A 20,204-nucleotide genomic window follows, 5' to 3' on the forward strand; every position below is an offset into this window, starting at 1 on the left:
CCTTGTTTGCAGGGATGTAGGAGAACGAGTCTTGTTTGGTCCCAGGAGGAGGAGGAGGAGGAGGAGGAGGAGGAGGAGGAGGAGGAGGATGAGGAGGAGGAAGGATGGGGTTGAAGCTCCGCAGTGAATATCTAAGATTTCACGTCATCCCGCTCAGTGGCCAGGGACTCAAAATCAGCTGGATGCTGCTGGTGGAGGCTGTTAAAGTAATTAGACGACATTACTCTGACTGAATGACCACAGAAGAAGGAAGGGGGGCCCGGCCTCGCTCGAGATCCGGCAGCTTCTACAGTTTTTGTGCTGCATATTTCCTTAAGTCCTTAGATGACTGTGTGTAGTATCAACAGGAATTCACTCAATACATTCTCTGTTTCTGTGGGACTTACACTGACTTCAACTTTTGAATGATGAGGACATTTTAAGAAAGGGTCAGTTGAACTTAAATGACCCCAACACATTTGTCATCTATCCCTCGTGGTTTCTCGTCAAGCAGATTATTTTGTTTTTCTGTCCATCCATTTATCTTTCTGCCTCTTTATAATGGAAGTGGATTTTATTTGTGTGGCTCACAAGCTTTAAAATGTTGAAATTAAACAGCCACAAGTTTTTCAGAAACAATGTCCATGTTACTTTGTTTAATGAACTAACAACACTGTCCTTTACACGAGGAATCAAGAGCGGAGTATGAGACAATGGGCCAAAGACTTTGTGGTGGTTTTGCCTCTTTTTTTGTTGTTGTTCTGTTTCTCTTTACGATCTCTTTGTGGTTGTTTTGCATGTCATTGAAATCGTTTTAGGTTTCTTTCGTGGTCATTTTGAGTCTCTTCCTGGTTGGTACGTGACTCTTCATGTGACACTTTGTGCTCCTGGGCCTGTGCCAGGTAGGCACGTTCAATAAATTAACTGGCTTAGCCGAAAACATACATTTCTGTCTATTTATTAATTGGCAAAACAATCAAATTTACCACAAGGATCATCCGGTAGCTGTTTTAAAGCTCTTACGTGATCTCCCTCAGCAGATGGCGTCTGTCCAGTTGATCCAAAAGCCGAGTCAACATGGACGAGAGTCCTTGGAGAGCTCAGAGGAACGGAAATGGGAAATTCTACAATTCTGTGACAACTGAGAAGATCATATGATAAGATCAAAAGTTTTTTTTATTTTACACAGTAAAGACACATATATGAATAACAAACACCAAGAAACTCTTAAAAATTACAATTAAAACAAGAATATATATATATGTAAAGAAAATGTACGAAATGTAAATACCTAATGGGATGGGTAATCCATGCAGTGATACTAAAGTGATACTAAAGTGGTATTAAAGTGGTATTAAAGTGGTATTAAAGCAATAGATAGCAACATTATTCTTAATATATTAAACCGTATCATGGTATACATTGTCATATACACAAACAAAGTTTAAAGTAACTTTTTAAGAATTTTTGAGGCTAGTTTAAAAAAGAAATAAACACAACTCCAGTGTTTCAATCATACTCTTAAGTAGAATTAAGTGGAAAAGCTTAACTTCCAGTAAAGGTCAACAGGGTTGAAATGAAGTTGTTTGAAATGTTTCACTTTCTGTTGAAGGCACCATTATTTAAAGATGCAGTTTTTTCTCAGTGGGACACTTGACTGAACACAAAAAAAGAATTCATCTCGATCAGGAAGCTTCCCAGGAGACACGGACAATCCTAAATGAACTTGTATGTTAAGAGACAAACTCAAGAGTGTTTGGCAGCAGATTCTTTTGAGGCTTTTACTACAATTTGCGTTTTCCTTATTTGTTGTAAATTGCTATTCTGGCCTTAAAAGTAAAAGAATTACACACAGCTGAGTCATTTAAGTTAAACTGCAGCAATCCTGTTTGGCTCCGAAAAGCTCAATTAAAGTTTTTCCAAGGTCAATTATTTCCAGATAATTTCCTGAAGTGACAGGAAATGAAACAAAGATTTGCATTTAACAGTTAAGTGGTGAAACCCACATTGTACATTCATGCCTCATTACTCACACACCCCAAGGTTAAACGTGTGGAATGTATTCTGGTGTGTGAGTTTCCAGCCAGATTGCATTACGTAATTGGCGATGTTGAATGTGACTTGTGAGTGAGTCATGGGCTGAAATGTAACCTGGTCTCAATCACAGCCTCTGCAGTATACGTGTGTTGGATGTTTGAAGGAGACATGGGAGGAGATGAGGAAATATTACCGCTGTGAGAAAAATGTGCTGTATGTCTCTAAACCTGTGTAAATGCTCAGTGCACTGTCATTAGTTATGAATCACCAACCCAGGTAAAGAAGTGAAGGCCCCACACCTGTTTGTTAGAGCCATAAAGTAGTAAAAAGGTGAAATTACACAATATTCAGTTGATGTTTAACAGAGTTCCATAGTTTACATCTTAGTTTGGCATGCTAACATTTTCTGATTTGCAATAAACACAAACTACAGTTGAGACTTGTGCTAATGTCATTAGTTTTGCAGGTCTTAGGTAATAAACCAAAGTAGTGGACACATTAAAGGTTTGACCTGATGATGTTAGATGAAAAGTGAAAGGATCACCTGAGTTATTACAGTTCATCCTGAGGGGATATGAATATCCGTACAAAACTTTACGACAACCAATGTTGAGATATTTCAGTATTGCCCAAAGTGTTGGGTTGACCGACCATCCAGTTCCACGGTACGCATATCTATACAGCCATGCTAACGGCACTGTGAGATGAAATGCTAATATCAGCATGCTAACAAGCACCCAAAGACAATGCTGACCATGTTCACCATCTAAATGTTGCATGGCAGCGTTCTAACATTTGCTAATAAGCAATAAACACAAAGTACAACTTAGACAGGTATTTGGTAATAAACCAAATTGAGATTTTGACCGGATGGTGGAACTACATGAAGAGTTAAAAAATCACCAAAGTCAGCAGGATTGATCCTCTTGGGACCATGAATGTCTGTACCAAAGTTCATGGCAATCCATCCAATTGTCAAATCAAGTCAAAGTTTTTATTGTAAAAGTTAGAGGATCATTGACAGTATACAATAAATACTGTGTTTGAGATCACCAAAGTCATCAGGGTTCATTTGTCTGGAGGCCATGAATGTCCGTACAAAATGGAGCTGCAATACATCCAATAGATGTTGTGATACAGCTAAAATAAATACCACAAACTGGCTGCTAGAGCAGCAAAAAACAGTCATTGTGTTATGCGTAAAGATGAATTGTGTCTCTGGGACGGAGCCTGAAACCGAGAAGTGCATTCCAGGGATGGACTCTTCCCGGACAGCCGCTACATCATGTGTTTTTCAACCGCTCTGGTTCCTCTCCGTCCCCCCATGTGGTGATGTTTCGGGCCAGTTGTGACTAATGTGCTAGTCACTGCAAGATTCAACCACTTACAAGTTTAGAGTTACTGCAAGGGAGCTTTAAAATGTGTGTTTTTAATTCAAAGATCCAAACAGGGAAGGATAGAGCAATGGCTCACTAAAGCAGCCTTGAATGAACAGTTTGTTGTGAAATTGACTTCCTTGCTGAGAGTCAGATGAGAAAATTGATAAAACTCGAGCCTGCTGCACTTCTCTCCAAATGCAAAGGCAAAGGCATATTCCAGCTCATAACTCCCCCATAACACCTTGTTGTTTTTCATATTTCTGTTTGCGTATACATTTCACAAGTGTGAGCTTTAGAGGTGCTGCATGGTTGAGTTTTACCTTTGGACAAAGCTTGGCTTGCCGGTTCCATCATATATACTAACCTGAGCTCACCTGCTGGATCTGGCTTCATATGTTATTAAGAGACGGATACGACAGTGGTATAGATCTTGTGAACTGGTGGCAAGAAAGCAAACAAGCACATTTCCCAAACTGTCAGAAGATATTGCTCAAAGTAAATACTAAATTAATTAATCATACGATTGGGAGTGTTTTCTTTAAGTTCCATCAGTTATTACTACTACGATGAACTATGAACTATGAACTACAGACCATCTTGCAATGGAAATGGGATCGGGCAATTTTATTCATTTACGACTTTGTTTTTGTTTCTTGCTTTTCTCTTTTTGTTCCATTATTTCTATATCAATATTGTATTGTCAATACTGACCAATAATAGTAACACACTCCTGCTTATGTACCCAGTTTGTGTATTAACAACACAACACATACATGTTTGATTGACAGTTTAACTGGCAGGGGAACAGAGAGCAGTGTTGGAATGTAACTAAGTACATTAACTTAAATACTTGAGTATTTTCATTGTGTAATACTTTATACTTCTATCCAACTACATGTTTGAGGGAAATGTTGTACCTTTTACTGAACTACATTTGACATTTACAGTTACTAGTTCAAATATGATGCAGTGCTATGAATACAGAGTAGTACAGTACATTTAGTATTACAAACGTATTGTATAGGATTTGTACAAACAAACTACAGCAATAAAGGCCCAATCTCAATAAGGGAATAGTTATGAAAACGTAAAGAATCATGCCTCCTATATGTATGTCATTAATTACAGTATAGCCAAACATGTGTTTTGGCACCGCCTAGTGTAATAACTGGGATACTGCATTGTGTTCACATTTGTTGACAAAACACTGTTTTCATAAAACATCTTTACAAGTGTTTAAATGTATCCATGTGTTAAAACATTATTAGGTATTCAAGTTTACGCCTGACAAAAGCCAGGCAACATTGTGTATAGAACAGTGCTTTCATCAGCTTGTGGTCTGTTTAGTTATGTTACTATTTTCATAAAACAAACTGAGCGCTGTCAGAAGAGAATGTGCTGGCTATTTTCTACATTAGTTAGGTAAACACTTTTATGGACCATGTGAGAACTCTATCCAGCTATTGGGCAAATTTAAAGTTTCACAGGCCTTCGTCTGCCAGTGATTGACACAAGAAACAACAGAGCTTTAGGGCCATTACAACATCCAGCACGGACTTATCAGCCGCTTCACTACATCCAAAAATAACCCTTTAACTGCTTTGATGAATGACGCAAAGCACTGCCTTTTAATAAAAAAACAAAACATTCATTTTACTGGTATTTTATTATTTTTTTGCAAAACAACCATGTAATAAAAGAATCTGGGTATTCAGGGGTTAAATGACTATGCGATGCTTAAAAAAACAAAACAAAAAAACGCATAACTTTCTTACAATGGGAAATTAACTACATAATAAATACAATCTTTTTTTTAACACTATACAAAATGGTGTGTTACTGGAGCTGGGCCTAATCAGGCCTCAAGTAACATGCAACACCATATTTCTACGTACTTGGTAGGTCAAAACCTTAACCGTGACCAATGGTAGGTGGAGGGGGGGGGGGGGGCGTCAAGCAATACACACAGACAGTACAGGCTGAAATATGACAACTGAGAAAAAAAAAAAAAGGCATACAAAGTTCATAAAGTTCAGAAATCTTGTGTTTCTCTACAGGTATCCGCCTCATGTGTGTCCAGGTGTTCCAGTCGCCTTTGTTAAGTTGAATAGTCCTGCGGGAGGACAGAAGACAAGAACAATTGTTGAAGTAAAGACAGCGATCACAGTCAGAGCTGCAACAACTCGATTAATCCATCGGCAGAAGATTTATCAGTGACTCAAATAACCCTTTGAGTCAGTTTTAAGCAAAAATACTAAATATTTGATTGATTCAATGCTTTTCTTTGTAATACTTATTTATTTTTTTTGATCTATAAAAAATACATTTGAAGATGCCATCATGGTTTCTGTGAAATTATAATGGCCATTATTGGAATAAACTTTTCTGACATTTTATAGACAAAACCATTTAATTGAGAAAATAAAATCTCCAGTTTAACTGCTAAAGACAATAATCGTTGGTAACAACCAAAATAACAGTATTATTAGATAATTATAACAACAAGAATGTAACTTACAGCTCTCGGTTTCTTGTTAACCTTCATGTCAAATCTGCAACCAAAACAAAGAAAGGCTGCATTAGATATTAACAGATCATAAACCTGGTACCACTACTGCATCATGAAGCCTAAAAACAAGCCCATAACAAGAACGCTAAATGAGCATGTGTTCGTTCTTGTCTGTTTGTGTAGCCAGCCCAGCATCTGACAACACCAGCAATGTTTTTGTTTAATTGCTGGAATGGGGGAAACACACTTGAAATGAATCAGGGGTCAGAAAGATGTGAAAATACCCCAGTGACAAGCAAGAACATCTAATGGAGATCAGACTGTTGGATGCTGATATGCATTCAGAGGATGAAGTGTTGGACATGCAGTATGACTGAATTACTAGCAGGCTTAAACTCAAAGTCTAGGTCAACAGAAGCAGACAGAGAGCAGGGACAATGGTGGAAAGGTTGAGGATGGGTTAAAAGCAGGCAGGATGTAAATACCACAGGAGCAGGAAGTAAAATTCAGACTTACTCAAAGTCATAATCAAACATGGCAGAAGGACTGGGGGGCAGCATTAAGGGAAGGAAGAGAGCAGCAACTGTTAGTTCACCAACCTGAGTCTAAAGCCCTACGTCTATATAATACTGCAGTACAGAGTGAAAGAACCACTCCGTCACTGTGTGTTAGGTGGAGCACCTGCTGGGTTATGTGGTTAGAACAGAGAAGCCCGAGTCTTAGGGAAAACAGGTCGATATTAAACATTGCAACTTTTAAAAAAATGCTCATATGGAACGGTTTGTTCACCCAATCCAACTACAGTGACTCTTATAATAACAAGACTAGACTTACCAATAAACAATCAGTGCGTTTACATGCTCTTAGGTCAGTGTTTACCTAGGTGTTGGATCCCCCAAAATAAGAGGTTCCCAAAGAAGATTATAAAAGGTATGAAAGAGAAGAAAATCCCGCATTGTCCCAAAGTAATATATTTTCCCTCTGAAATTATAGTTGAACAAGTATTACATTTGAGGACTGTACATTTTCCTTCCCTTTTAAGATATCCTTGGAAATGTCTTTTGGAAGCTTTTCCCAACAGGATTAGTCTGAAAGCATTTTGTATTTTCAAGTCTTTTTCCCAAAAACAAGCATCTTATAATTAGCGTCATGTTATATTAAGGCCACTACGGTATATTTCTCTTACAATATATATTTCCCTGACTTATATAAAAATATTTGACACTTTGACATCTACAGGTCTCTAAAAATCCATTCCAGTGTAACAACTCGAGAAGGAAAACAATCACTCTTTGGTTGAACTGTTGGCAAACTAATGATTACACTGAGGAGCCGTAAACGTTGGGAACCACTGCCTCAAAGTAACCGGGTAAGTCTCCGATTTCTTTCTTTGTATAATACCGACTGCTGTCAGGAAGGGTCTACATTTCAATTTTAAAAAGGTCTCTTGTATCACTAAGATGCTTAAAACGACAAAGCCATGGTACAACAGTAGGGTCCGGGTAGGGGGATATCTTATCTGACCTGCTGCATGTATAAATGGATTGTACAGTAACATGGTCTTACTGCAGTGCATGTAAATACTTTGTCAAACTTTCTTCCAGCAACGAGATCTCGTGTTAATGTAAAAATACTGATCAACAGACTCCATTCATCAAGAAATCCGGAAATTTGATGTCAATAAACAGCACAATCTGAAGGAAAAAGAAGCCTAGATTAAACGGCAATCATTGTTTACCTGTGTCTGTTTTTGTTCTTCCTCTTCTTGTGGCTCCCGTGATGGCTGCCCGAGGAGGAAGAGGAGGCAGCTTTCTGAGGCTTTAAGTCTTGCAGCGTCGAATCCACATCTTCTGTGTCCTCGTGGCTGGGCTCGTTCTCTTGGTTCTGGAGATCTGGAGAGGCGTCGCTTTCCGTGCCGCTGCCTGCCTCCCCTAATGACCCAAACGACAGTGAAAACTTGGTGTCAGAAAGTACCAAAGACTACGACGGAGAAACTTTTCCCATGCTGCTTGGCTTAAGAAAGTTACAAAAACAACTCACGTTTTTCATTCATGTGATCCGGTATCCCACCGAGTGCACATACTGCCTGAAAATCAAAACAGAGAGTGCAGTTGTGTTTGTAGTTCTTTTCTTGTCATTCAGCAAATGAGCAACTGATATAATGTGTGAAAAGGTCCAGTGAGAGGGACTTACTGCAACTGATGTGACTGATGACTTGCTGAATAAACGCTCCGCTTCCTTGAATTTTCTATTCCTTCTATCAGTCTTACTATTGGAATTCCTGTTAAAATGACAGGAATATGGTTAGATATGATCATGATCAAGTGGAACGACACAGTATTCCCACCATGCACCTGCTCATTAACTCCACGACACACTGACAGTGTTCAACGTTTTCCGTGACTGTTTTCATGTTATAGCAAAGCTTAAGAGTCTTGTTTCCAGTAAAGTAATACAAACTGATTACACATGCCTTGTACTGGTAGCTCTTGTGATAGCTGTAAAATCCCCTATTGATCGTGTGCATGTGACGTCACGCTTATTTCCCAACCCGGAAGTCAACCATGTTGGATGCAATACACAACCAATACACGCCGTAAACTGTGGTTTAGCAACATAACTTGTGAGGATTTAACAGAAGAAAAAGCACAATTCACCCGTGTGTGTGGCGTCCACTTTATATCTAGTAAGAGCTCATGCTAAAGCTATGTTTTCAATGTTTACGTTTGCGAGGATAACATTGCCGCTCTTCTCACTCACAAACCACGGTTTGAGCGGTGTATCTCGAGCTCTTTGAGAGTGATTTACACGGACATGGACGAGCACCCTGTCATCTTTCAGTGGTTTGGTAAGAAGACTACCAACCCAGCCAGAAACAAAGACATTATAAGCATCTAAGCTCTTGTATGCCTTCATTTGTGCGTTGGTTGCCCACGACGTTTGTAGCACAAGATAGTTCACAATATCTGGATATTCAATCGGCGGTAATGAATCTAAATCCTCAATATAATCAGACGACTTTAGCGTGTACGGGTCACGGCCGCAAATTTGGACTTTTTCCTGTGAATCTTGCCTTTGTAGAGGACTCCAGAGAGTCAAAATACTTTGAAGAAGTCGGAGTTGTATTGTTGTAGTTGTTCGCTTTTGACGCCATTTTTGATTTGTATATCATCCAACATGGAGTCGCACGCATACGTCACACAGTTTTGTCATGTGTTTGCACACAAAGAATATTACATTACACACGTGAAAGAGTTATGCAGACAGTCCAAGAGTAAAACTTACTTTTGGTTGGTGAGGTATCGGTCCCATCCTCTGATGATGTTGCCATACATCTGAGTGTCTTCTAGGTAGCTGCCTTCAAAAGCATATATTTGTCTTTCCAAGTTCACCAGCGTCTCCTAAGATATTTTTAAAAATAGATAACTTGAATTAATTGTAAGAAATGAGTAAGGACTGTGCACATAAGAGATGGATGTTTAAGCTTTTTTGTCAGACTGTTGATTTTGATATCGGGTATGCAGAAGGAGTTAACCATAACCACAAAAACGATAGAGATAGTTTACTTAAGCAAGTATCTTGTTTCTATATGACATTTTCTCCCTTGTAACATGTGATAGCTAGCCTAACTAACCATTATTATAGGCTCATAAAGTTAACATCACACTAGGATTTCCAACAGAAATATCTTTAAGAAGTATTCTAGAGTATTGAGCTAAAGGAAAATGAATAAAATGGCTGTTTGACATATTGAATGACCCTGGTCTACTATAATGACTAGTAGGCTCTGGCTTCTATGATTTCTTACCTGATACGTATTGTTTTAAGTTGCTGTCAGCTGTGTGAAGCATTACTGCCCAAGCAAAATGTATCTTTGGGGACAATAAAGTATATCTTTTCATAAGTTAATAGGGATCTAGAAGGAAGGTGCTACAGAAGTGAAATATTTTTTAAAAAGGTGGCAGCAATGCAACATAACTGATGCCGGCCGCCGTAGAACCCCAAGGAAGAAGAAGAAGAACTTAACGCGAGATCTTTGCCGGGTGGCGGCTAAATTGTAGCTATACTAGCTAGTTAGCATATTCTCTGCAGCAATGCCTGTGAGCACAAAAGCGGTCATATTTTCAAATAAAATGTAGTCGAAAAGCAAAACAAAATGGTCAGCAAAGTCCACGTTAGATAGCTAGACGATAAGTAGCTAGCTGGCCAAATTGGCAGGAGCTACTAGCACCAGCCAACGTTAGCAACGGCTATTATTAGCTTAGCACTTAGCAAGGCCTCGGTTAGAAAACGCTGAGCTTAAAGTTAAGGGTAGCTGCGGTTCTACATGGTAAAATAACAAACAATTAATGCCGCTTTCATCTTTGACGAAATTGCGGTAACGTGGACTCACGGCGAGTTCTTGTTTCCTCTTCACCAGTTCTGCTAGCTCCCGGCGGGTGTCCGGGATCTGTGGTGGAGTCGCCTTCGCATGCATCGCCATGATGGATCGAGCTATCTGGAAACAAAACAGAGGCGGGCCGGTATAAAGTGCCTGTTTGTCGGCCATGTTTCCGAGAGATGGCGGTAAAGGACCACGCTCTGTTTTTACGTCGCCTTGGCAACACGATCAGATTTACCGACTTTCTGCGTGTACACGAAACATGTACCGAGGATTTGATAAAAGTGAGTCTAAGTGACAACTTTATTTCATTTTGAACTAATTAAGCTAATATAATCATTCTTATTTTGATTTTAAAGCAGATACGATTCCAGCTTACACTGTTTCATCTCCATTACCAACCAGAGTGGTGATACAAAATCAAGAAATTAAAGGATTTTCATCTCAAACTAGAAGATTCCCCTCACAAGTCTGTCTGGTAGGAACTCTCCCAATCATAACTTAAAAGTATCAGCTAAAATACAATGCAATATAAACATAATGATGTGTTTGTTTCAGAAAGAAAATCCAGGACCAGGCACTTATGACTGTATTTCCAGCGCTGAAGTCAAAAGTCCTTCCTTCTCAAAGAAAGGCACCACAGGCTTTGTTGCATCCAAGGTCAGGTCGCCCAAAGTCATGTGCACTGATTTTAGGTGCATGCCAATCACGACTGTAGCCAGGGCCATAGAAAAACAAAGTTCAAGTTAAAAAAAGGTCATAATTATTTGAAACCTTCATATTTTATTTAATCTGTTATCAATTTAAGTGTTTATTTAATTTAACATACATTTATGTAAATCTTATTACCCAACATTGCAGTCTAAATTGTGTTCTATGATTGCTAAAACCTGCAAATGTGCCCCACAAATTACAGCTAACATAATAATGGTTTAGCAGATTACCTGGAAATACACCAAATATTTTTTTAAACACTAGCAGGATAATTATTTGTCATATCACACTCTCCAATAGACTGCCAGGGCTTTTAGTGACCCTCAGGGACGCATGCCAGGACCAAATGCATACAACCTGCAGAGCTCCTTTATTAACAAAAATAACTTCAACACTGGAGTCTCCAGGGTGTTCAGGTTGCCCGTGGCTGTGCAGCTGGATGGTCCGAAACACAAAACTCCAGCCCCAAATCAATATAATGTATGTATGGGAATTATTCAAGTTGCTTCTTAAAAACTGTTTTGCATCCTGTAATTAATGTTTATCTTTTTTTGTTTCTTCTGTATGGACAGGTCAGTTGTGGTAGCAGAGAGAGCTTCTCCTCAGTGGTTGGTACATCAGCTTTCCTGTCAAAAACTGGACGTGACTCTTTTTACCCAAACAAAAATGTGCCATCAGCATGTAATTACCTCTAAATTCTCTACGAAAAGTCATGCATAATCTCAACATGTTTTTTGTGTTTCCATCTTAATTTTTTCTTACATTTGTTAAAGGCCACTATGAGGTGAGCAGCCACTTAATCCAGCACGGCTCCAAGTCAATCTTGTCCCCCTTCAAGTCAAAAACTCAGAGAATCCCTCCTTCGGTGGACAACCATGTACCAGGTCCAGGAGCCTACAATCCCCATCAGACCCCTGCACCGGTGAAGAGGACCATCCTGCCGTGAGTAAACACACAATATCTATCGCTTTGGTTGTGTTTGCCCTAGTTATTTATTTTCAATAGTCTAAAAATGTGAATTCTGTGAACTGTGTTTCAAGGAGGGGATATTATTTGGCATTATCAGCGCCTCCTCTGATTGTCCCCAAGGACCCTCCCTTGCCAGGCCCTGGGCATTATGACATAAGGGATTATACCAGCCTGTCTAAACATCCCATGCCCACTGCTGCGTTTGCATCCAGAACTGAAAGGATACCCCAAAACTCACAGGCCAGCATGAGGCCAGATCCAGGTACGGTCTAAAAAACAAACTAAAAAAATACTTGCGTGCATTTTACAGGACATTTTGGTTGTTGGTATGTATGTATTTCTTTATTTCTCTGGGTGACTAAACAAACACAGGTCATGTGATGTGAGGATATTCCCTGTGCAGCTAAAGAAAACCTTCTGTCTCACTAAAACACAATGACCAGACAACGGCAGGTTGTGGTATCTATCCAGAGAAAATATTTCTTTATACACTAATCATTTTATACATTTCATGCACAATTACAGGATATACTGTAGATATTCTGCAATGAGGTTCTTGTGGTGTGAAATGCCATAATCTTTGCTCGTTGTAGTCACATGCTAATTTGTACATCTTTAAGCAAATACATTAGGATTAGATTTGCTTTAAATTTGCACCCCTACTCTGAGAGCTGTTGAAATTGAGTGTAGATAACTGCTGACTTAAGTATATGTAAATGAGGCAGGGTTAGGGAAAGTAGGTGCAAATAAAACGATTATGTCAGCATTTTACCATAAAGTAACCGCCCAGAAACAGCCTTTTTCCTTGTCTTGTTTTTCATTAGGAAAATGATTTATCATGCTTACTTGTAATTACTCTTTGTTTTCGTACGGCTATCAAGGAAGCAAATACATATTAAGTATGGTTGTGTAAAACATTACAAACTCTTGGAAGAGGCTGGAAGAAATGTAAATGTTATTTATTGGTTATGATGCTTTTTAAAATAATTTACACTCTAGGGTTTTTACTCTTGACACCTATAATGTTAAAAAGGTCATTGAGGGTTGTTTTGTTGTTGTACTTGCTGATGATGCACACATTGCCGACGGTGACACCACAAACCACACAGATTTTACTGCTCCGTAGTCAGCTATCAAGTTTGACACCTTCAGAATTTATTAAATGCATTTTGTAACTGGATTTTTCCAGCATATTTTCTAACATAAATATTTAATGCAACTATTCACATCACATTTTTCTCCTTTAAAAAAAAAGAAAATGTGCACTACATCCTTATTTGAAGCCAATAAGTGACCCAGAGAAGTAGATTATCAAAAGTAGCACAGAAATGCATTTCATTTTGCCTGGTGTGTAAATTCTCCCCCTACAATAAGCTGTTACACATGGACACAGGGAATGCCCCTCCCGTCATTTGAGATTTTAGCGAGAGACCAAATCTCTTGCTCATTTAACAGAATTTCATGTCTGTCTCTTATCGCCTGAAGCAAGAGTGTAGAGCAACTCCCCTGCAACTGCAATCCCCTGCAATCGCTGTTCTGTTAAATACAATTCAACTGGATTTAAAGTTTCATACAAAATTCAAAATCATGCACAATAATTCTTTGAGGGAGTAGCTGGGCTTGTGCATTTGTCTGAAATAACTTTATCTGGATATACAAAGACATGTATGCAGTATGATTGCAGGTATGAAAGCAATAAGTGAACTTTCTCTCCCTCTCTCCAGGTTTCTACGATCCACAGATTTTGCCAAAGCAGTCCTTCTTTTACAACGACTCCAGAGTCTGGCTTCCTTCATGAATTGTTCAAGGAAACCTGTCCTGCAGATATGCACATTTCTCACACTCATGAACTGTGATGATCTGTATCAAAATACTTCTATGCAAGGTGTGTGTCTCTATGTTGAAATGTACGTGGGTTCATGTAGCTCTGACATTGTTTTAGATCAGTACTTGTTGAGTAAAAAAGGATGACAATTAAATATTTGCAACCATTAATCTCTATCTCTTTATGTCGGCCAATGAGATGTAAGAGTATATATATAGCATATATTGTATGTGTCCATAGTGGTTATTTAAGGGAATGCCAATACACTTGAAAGGCCATATGTTTCGATTTCCTGATGCTCTAATCTGGAGATGACATAGCAGTAAGTGTTGCTGCGGTCCCAGACAGCTGCTGGTTCAGTCTGTGCTACGCCTCAGTAACAGCTGAGAGCTTGAGATGACACCACTGTGCCAACTGCTCGAGGGCAGGCAGAGGGGTGGAGTGTGACTGTATGTGAGCAATGTGACTGACCGGGCATGAGGCAGGGATGGTGTTTAACCCCAAAGACAAATGTACACATCAGTCATCAGCATTTATCAGATCTTATATTGTTGGAACAGTGACTATACCACTTTTGTGTTGTTTTAAAGTTTCATATTTTGGAAAATTTCAAATCAAATCGAATGTATTTATACAGCCCAATATCACAAATTATACATTTGTCTCAGTGTGCTTTACAGACTGTACAGCATACATGACACCCTCTGTCCTTAGACCTTCGAACCGCATAAGAAAAAAACTCCCTAAAAGAAACCCCATAATTAAAGGGGGAGAAATAGAAGAAACCTCAGGGAGAGCAACTGAGGAGGGATCCCTCTCCCAGGACGGACAGACGTGCAATAGATGTCGTGTGTGCAGGATAAACAACATAGTACAAATACAACATCCATGTGACAGAACTGATGGTGTGATTGTAAAAGACAAAGAAAGGATGAATCTAGGATAATGTCAAAAAGCTATAATCAATATTTTCAATGTTACAGTGTGATAATGTGAAAAGGTAGTGACTTTACAGACCTTCATAGTGAGTTTTAGCTCATTGTTTAGCTGTCTGGCTCCCAACTTTATTGTTTTGGTTCACTTTCACAGCTCTCACAGAGTAGTTTTCGGCTGCAGCAGGCAGCTGTTTTCAGAGAATAAGCTCTAAAGACCCACTGTATACCACCTGTCCTGCAGCAAACAGCAGACAGACACAGGTCTCTACCTGTGTCTGCTGAACATATTGGAGCATTTAGCATCTAAAGAGTCAGCTGTTTCCCTCAGGACATGGTAGAGACCACAAACAAGAAAGAGTTAATACTGGACTTACATTCATAAGGTGGACACAAACACGACTCCAAATGAAATATGATGTTTCTCTGTAACTGCTGGACGTGTAAATAAGCAACACGTTTGCAATATCAACCTAAAACGTTGTAATATGCCAATGTTCTGATAGGATCCACTGCCCCCAAGTTATTGCAGGTTTAAAGATAAGGCTACAGCCAGCAGCTGGTTGGCTTAGCTAAAGACTGGAAACAAGAGGAAACCGTTAGCATGGCTCGTCCAACTGTGACAGAATATGCCTTCCAGTATCTCTAAAAGCTCACTAATTAACACACTGTATCGTGTTTGTTTAATCGTACAAAGACCAAGTGTAAAAAGGACAAAACTCTTTTTTTTGTAGGAGGACTGTTTCTTGAACAGGCACAGGAACTTGCTGCAGGTTGCCTGGCAACTGCAAATTCAAATTTTTACACTTCAGTTTTTATGCACGGACTAAACAAACACGATATCACGTGTTGATTAGTGAATTTCAGGGATGCTGGTATTCGGTTTTTTTGTCACCTGTAGACCGAGCAGGGCTAGCTGTTCCCTGTCTTTGTGCTAAGCTAAGCTAGCTGTAGCTTCATATTTACCTTAAAGATTTGGAAGTGGTGTCAATCTTCTCGTCTAACTCTCTGACAGAAAGCAAATACCCGTATTTTGTGTTCATCAGATGCAGCTGTTGACATAGAAATTAAAGGGGACATATTATGTTCATTTTTAGGTTCATACTTGTATTTTGGTAAATGTTTACATGCTTTAATGTTCAAAAAGCACATTGTCTTTCTCATACTGTCTGTCTGAATACACCTGTAATCACCCTCTGTCTGAAACGCTCCGTTTTAGTATCTTTAAGACCCTTCACAAAAAAGTTCAGTCTGCTGTGATTGGTCAGTGTTCACACATCTGTGTCATTGCAGCCGAAGGATGACTGTAGCATCACTGTAGCACTTTCTACGTATATACTGTATGTATAGTTGTGACATCACAACCTTACGGAAGTCCTGACGGCTTGTTTAAAGGCAGTTTCTGAATATATAATATATCTGAATATAGCCTGTGTGCATTTCTCTGTGGATTGAGCTTGTTGATACTTTCACAGTATTTATATAGCACCTTACTTGTGAATCAAAAAGATGAAATCTCTCTTTTCACAATATGGAACCTTTAGTAGAGCTATCTGCTCTACAGTAATGACAGGATAAAGCAACAACATGGTGGCAAAGAGTTGTTATTTATACCCCAAAGACAGAGGATGCTATCCAGTTTAATCCACAGTGTCATCTGCTCCCAAGGAAATCAGTTGGACATTTTCCCCTGCTCTGCACTCAATAACCACACCAACTGCACACATGCTTTTCTCCCACACTGCAGCAGCTGTAGTTATATTCAGACTCTGACTTCAGCAGTGTGCTCTCCAAATATGTGTACTCACCCTGTAAAAACCAAACCATTGTGCACTTGGTTTTTTTTACAATAAGAGAAGCATTTTATAACTCCCTCTTGTAGACAGAAATGTGCTCCCCACCACCCAGTGAAGCGCGCAGGGAGGATCCAGACGAATGTTTTAAGTGCAACTGCAGGCTTTTTAGGTTAGTGGTTGCTTTTGTGGTAGTGTGTGGGAGAGGCAATTACCTACATGCCTCTATGGGTTTATGGGAGGCTCTCTGAACCTCCCTATGTCTCAGGTCAGGTGCAGGCGAGTACGGACATGCACTCTCTTAAAGGAAGGCTCATTGAAACAGCTCTTTGTTTTAAGAAACGGTCATACATGCTGATTGAATCCGTTTTTCATAGGTTTTTGCTGATTTAAAACCTCATTCATGCATTTAAGTGCCCTAACCAGGTATATTGGGTTAGATTTGTCTCTAAATAAAACCACTAATAGTTTGAGAAATCCACTAAAAGTAATTTGTCTTGCTAAATTAAGCTGCCTGCATCAGAGTGAAGAGCTAATCATGTCAATTTATGTCTGTGCCTTGGCAGTACATCAGTGGGTTGCAGGCATAATTCGTTCTGCTGTAATTTTATGAGTCTTGTATGAAACGTTTAAAGACACAGGGTGTATTTACTGAATCATTGAGATTGAGAAATAACATGATAAAAAAAGTAAAGTAAAGGTAAAGTGTTTCCTATCCTGTTTGTTCTTCATAGTTTGTTTCTTAGCCATGCTAGTGGAGATTGGGATGACAATGTTGGTCGTCCGTCCACCGTCAGTCTGAAATAACTAGACATGAAACTCTGTACAGACATTCGTGGTCCAGAGGATTAATCCGGCTGACTTTGGTGACACCTTGACTTTTCCTCGAGTTTCCATCAACAGGTTGACATTTTTGTCTTTTATTAACATGTTTCAACAACTATTGGATGGATTGCAATGACATTTGTTTCAGATATTCATGGTGCAGAGAAGATGAATATGAGTGACGCTGGTGAACCCTTCATTTTAGATCTAACACCATCATAAGGTCCGAAATTGAATGCGTCCAGTACTTTTGTTTATGACCAAACACCTGCAAAACTAATTCCCATAACATTCCCAACAGCCTCAGCTGTACTTACTGTATGTTTAGATACAAATGTGAGCATGCTAGCATGCTAAAGTAATATGCTGCCGTTGTGAGCATTTTAGCATGCACACAGAGCTGCTAGCATGGCTGTAGACTTAGTGTTGTTATTTAGGTTATGTTTTCGGTTTGGTTTGTTAGTTGGTTTGATGTTTGTCTGTTTGTCAGCATGATCACGGAAAAAATGAAAGAAACTTTGTGGAAGGGTGTAGCATGGGCAAAGGAAGATACGCCCAATATTTTTCACTTACGAAAACGCAGTGCCCTTCTTGTATGTGTCCTTACAGAGATTGTGACTGTTAACACATTTCAAACTGCTGCAGTGGACGGTAGATGTGACCTGAGGGGAACATAAAGGTTTAGCTGTAGTCTGTTTATCACTTCCCTGAAGTGTCTGAATACCATCACCAGTGCAACAAACAGTCCCTTCACAGATCAAGATGCGCTCTGAAAAATTAGGACATTTATTTATTTTGAGGTTATTGCCTTGAGAATAACAACATCCGACCCCCTCTCCCTTCTACAACACATGACTTACAGTAGTATAAAAACAACACAAGTCTGCAGTGATAAGTGTCATGAAGTGCCCTCAACCTGTCTGATATTTGATTTTTCTAGTGGGGGCAGACGTGGAAATGCAGCAACAAATACTTTAGTATGTTGATGGTCTATGTATAATGTATGTGTGTTCAGAAGGAGACGAAGGTCCTCATGCAGATGAACAAGATCTGCCTTTCCTCCACTGCTGTATTGCATTTCCTGCCCTTGGTTTTCCAAATCCCATAACTGCATCAACAAATCATTTTTAACCTCCAGACTCAACATCAGAGCCGTTCGCTCCCTCACAGCCACCAACGGATCCAACTCCATTAGCCCTGATGGAGTGGCTTCTCTTCCTCTTTCATGTGTCGCAGGGCGGACAGTGGGATTGATTAGCAGTGTTTCAGCACATCACAAGCTATCTTTAGCCTCCATGTACCATGTTTAGGGGAATACTTCAAAATACAAGAAGCTGTAAAATTTGAGTTTTAACTGGTAACGTTTGTATTTAGACTGAACTATAGGATAAAGGAAAGACGTCTTTAGCATCAACTGCAATAACCAAAGAGTCCTGAGGTCTATAAGTCCTTAGTGTCTTCACCAAGCTAAGTGGGTCATGCATATTTTATCTCTCTGGTAAAGCTCACATACATCTGTCCTTTTAACATTTAGCATAGCGCTAACATGTTATTTCCTGCTCTAATGAGTATAAATATTAGCATTTGCAGAATTTTTATTATAATTTTATTAACATGTATTTGTACTCCGTGCCCTTTACGTCCCGCAGATTCCAAAAGAAAAACATGATGAACACGGATGACTTCATCTATAATTAATCAGATTTTTATTCAAATGACCAAAAAAAAAGCGTAGTGGGTGTAATTCTGGTCAGACTATTAATAAAATGCTTCTCTTTAAAAATTAATGAATGACACTCCTCTACAGCCCCGGAGATGCCACTTTTATCTTCATCTATGAGAGAGGATGTCATATTGAAAAGTGAGCCATCATTTTTATATGACAATCACTAATGTAAAAAACTGTTATAATATTTTAATCATCCAATCGCCCCGATTGAGCCAGTGTATTTCGATCTAATAAACCCCCCCGTCCCCCCAAAAAACAAAAGAGTATTTAATGCTGCCATGGTGTCGTATACATTTCATACTGGGTTAGGGTGCGTTTCCTTAAGATGTATTTATCCATCCTCATGCTACTTCTCTTTTTATCAGATAAGACATGGGCAGCAGACTTCGTCCGGGAAGACTGACCTCTGTCTTCTGCAGTGGCAGGAAGGTCATTGTTAACAAGCTTGTCATCACCAATACCTCACGAGCAGCAAGGCAGATAATGCCCTGCCACCTTTTAAACATGGGAAAGATGATTGAAGCATGTAGAGTGCATCATCTTGGGCTTATATAGTATATCCATTATGTATATAGGATTGTCTGTCCATTCATGGTAGGCTTATAGAAACACTTGAAGGCCATTAGGGATGGGAGGACATATAATTTGATCTCGAACTGCAATAAAAACCTCACAATAAGTTGATCGTTGTTGTTGTTATTATTTATTTATATATGCAGGGGTACCTTATGATTTATGATTATTTAAGATTGTTTGATTTTCACTGAGAAAAGTTTAAAGCATATTTTGATCATTTTCGGGGTCATATCGTGAATCAGAATGATATTGTCCAGTGAGATTTCTGTTTTCATTTACGAATTAAAGCCTATTGCAAATTAATATTATAATATTTAGTATTTTTCCTAATATAGCCTATATCTTGTCCGTGAAGTATATAATGCATTTGATCATCAGAAACTGTTAATTAACGTATGAATAATTGCTGTAATTACACATACAGTGCGTTTTCTACGCAGTTATGACAACTCGCCTCTTTCCAGGACAGCGGCTGTTTTCAGCTGCTGGAAATCATCTGATGGATCAAACCATTCACGGGGGTCCAGAGGACACGTTTGTGCTATTGCTGTGGCTA

General features: G+C 39.1%; 2 protein-coding genes across 5 annotated transcripts; one reads left to right on the plus strand and one right to left on the minus strand.

The window, feature by feature from the left end:
- Nucleotides 1-5,042: 5,042 nt before the first annotated feature.
- On the minus strand, nucleotides 5,043-10,458 carry meaf6 (MYST/Esa1-associated factor 6). Of its 2 annotated transcripts, XM_029443843.1 has the most exons (8): nucleotides 10,298-10,458; nucleotides 9,190-9,305; nucleotides 8,098-8,185; nucleotides 7,945-7,990; nucleotides 7,643-7,835; nucleotides 6,421-6,450; nucleotides 5,914-5,947; nucleotides 5,043-5,508 (listed from the first exon to the last, which is right to left on the minus strand). In XM_029443843.1, the coding sequence occupies exons 1-8, from the start codon at nucleotides 10,451-10,453 to the stop codon at nucleotides 5,494-5,496; spliced, it is 678 nt and encodes a 225-aa protein (XP_029299703.1). In that variant the 5' UTR covers nucleotides 10,454-10,458; the 3' UTR covers nucleotides 5,043-5,493. The 2 variants fall into 2 exon arrangements, with proteins under 2 accessions (XP_029299703.1, XP_029299704.1); XM_029443844.1 differs by lacking the exon at nucleotides 6,421-6,450 and having other exon boundaries at nucleotides 10,298-10,453.
- On the plus strand, nucleotides 10,429-13,957 carry stpg1 (sperm-tail PG-rich repeat containing 1). 3 transcript variants are annotated; one of them, XR_003833082.1, is made up of 9 exons: nucleotides 10,429-10,569; nucleotides 10,645-10,763; nucleotides 10,844-10,945; nucleotides 11,300-11,479; nucleotides 11,572-11,680; nucleotides 11,773-11,941; nucleotides 12,040-12,230; nucleotides 13,693-13,835; nucleotides 13,866-13,957. XR_003833082.1 is itself a non-coding variant. In XM_029443841.1 (8 exons), the coding sequence occupies exons 1-8, from the start codon at nucleotides 10,452-10,454 to the stop codon at nucleotides 13,764-13,766; spliced, it is 1,062 nt and encodes a 353-aa protein (XP_029299701.1). In that variant the 5' UTR covers nucleotides 10,429-10,451; the 3' UTR covers nucleotides 13,767-13,949. The 3 variants fall into 3 exon arrangements, 2 of the variants coding, with proteins under 2 accessions (XP_029299701.1, XP_029299702.1); XM_029443841.1 differs by having other exon boundaries at nucleotides 13,693-13,949; XM_029443842.1 differs by having other exon boundaries at nucleotides 10,648-10,763; nucleotides 13,693-13,949.
- Nucleotides 13,958-20,204: the final 6,247 nt, after the last annotated feature.

Source organism: Cottoperca gobio, chromosome 11, assembly GCF_900634415.1.
Source record: "Cottoperca gobio chromosome 11, fCotGob3.1, whole genome shotgun sequence".
NCBI classification, from domain to species: domain Eukaryota; kingdom Metazoa; phylum Chordata; class Actinopteri; order Perciformes; family Bovichtidae; genus Cottoperca; species Cottoperca gobio.

Excerpts from the sequence above, each read along its gene's own strand:
- stpg1 (XM_029443841.1), top strand. The coding sequence starts at position 10,452 with ATGTTTCCGAGAGATGGCGGTAAAGGACCACGCTCTGTTTTTACGTCG. Across the intron at positions 11,480-11,571 it reads CAGCCCCAAATCAATATAAT|GTCAGTTGTGGTAGCAGAGA; the intron begins GTATGTATGGGA and ends CTGTATGGACAG. Across the intron at positions 11,942-12,039 it reads GTGAAGAGGACCATCCTGCC|GAGGGGATATTATTTGGCAT; the intron begins GTGAGTAAACAC and ends CTGTGTTTCAAG.
- meaf6 (XM_029443843.1), bottom strand. The coding sequence starts at position 10,453 with ATGGCCGACAAACAGGCACTTTATACCGGCCCGCCTCTGTTTTGTTTC. Across the intron at positions 9,306-10,297 it reads AGAGGAAACAAGAACTCGCC|GAGACGCTGGTGAACTTGGA; the intron begins GTGAGTCCACGT and ends AAAATATCTTAG. Across the intron at positions 8,186-9,189 it reads CGATACCTCACCAACCAAAA|GAATTCCAATAGTAAGACTG; the intron begins GTAAGTTTTACT and ends TCATTTTAACAG.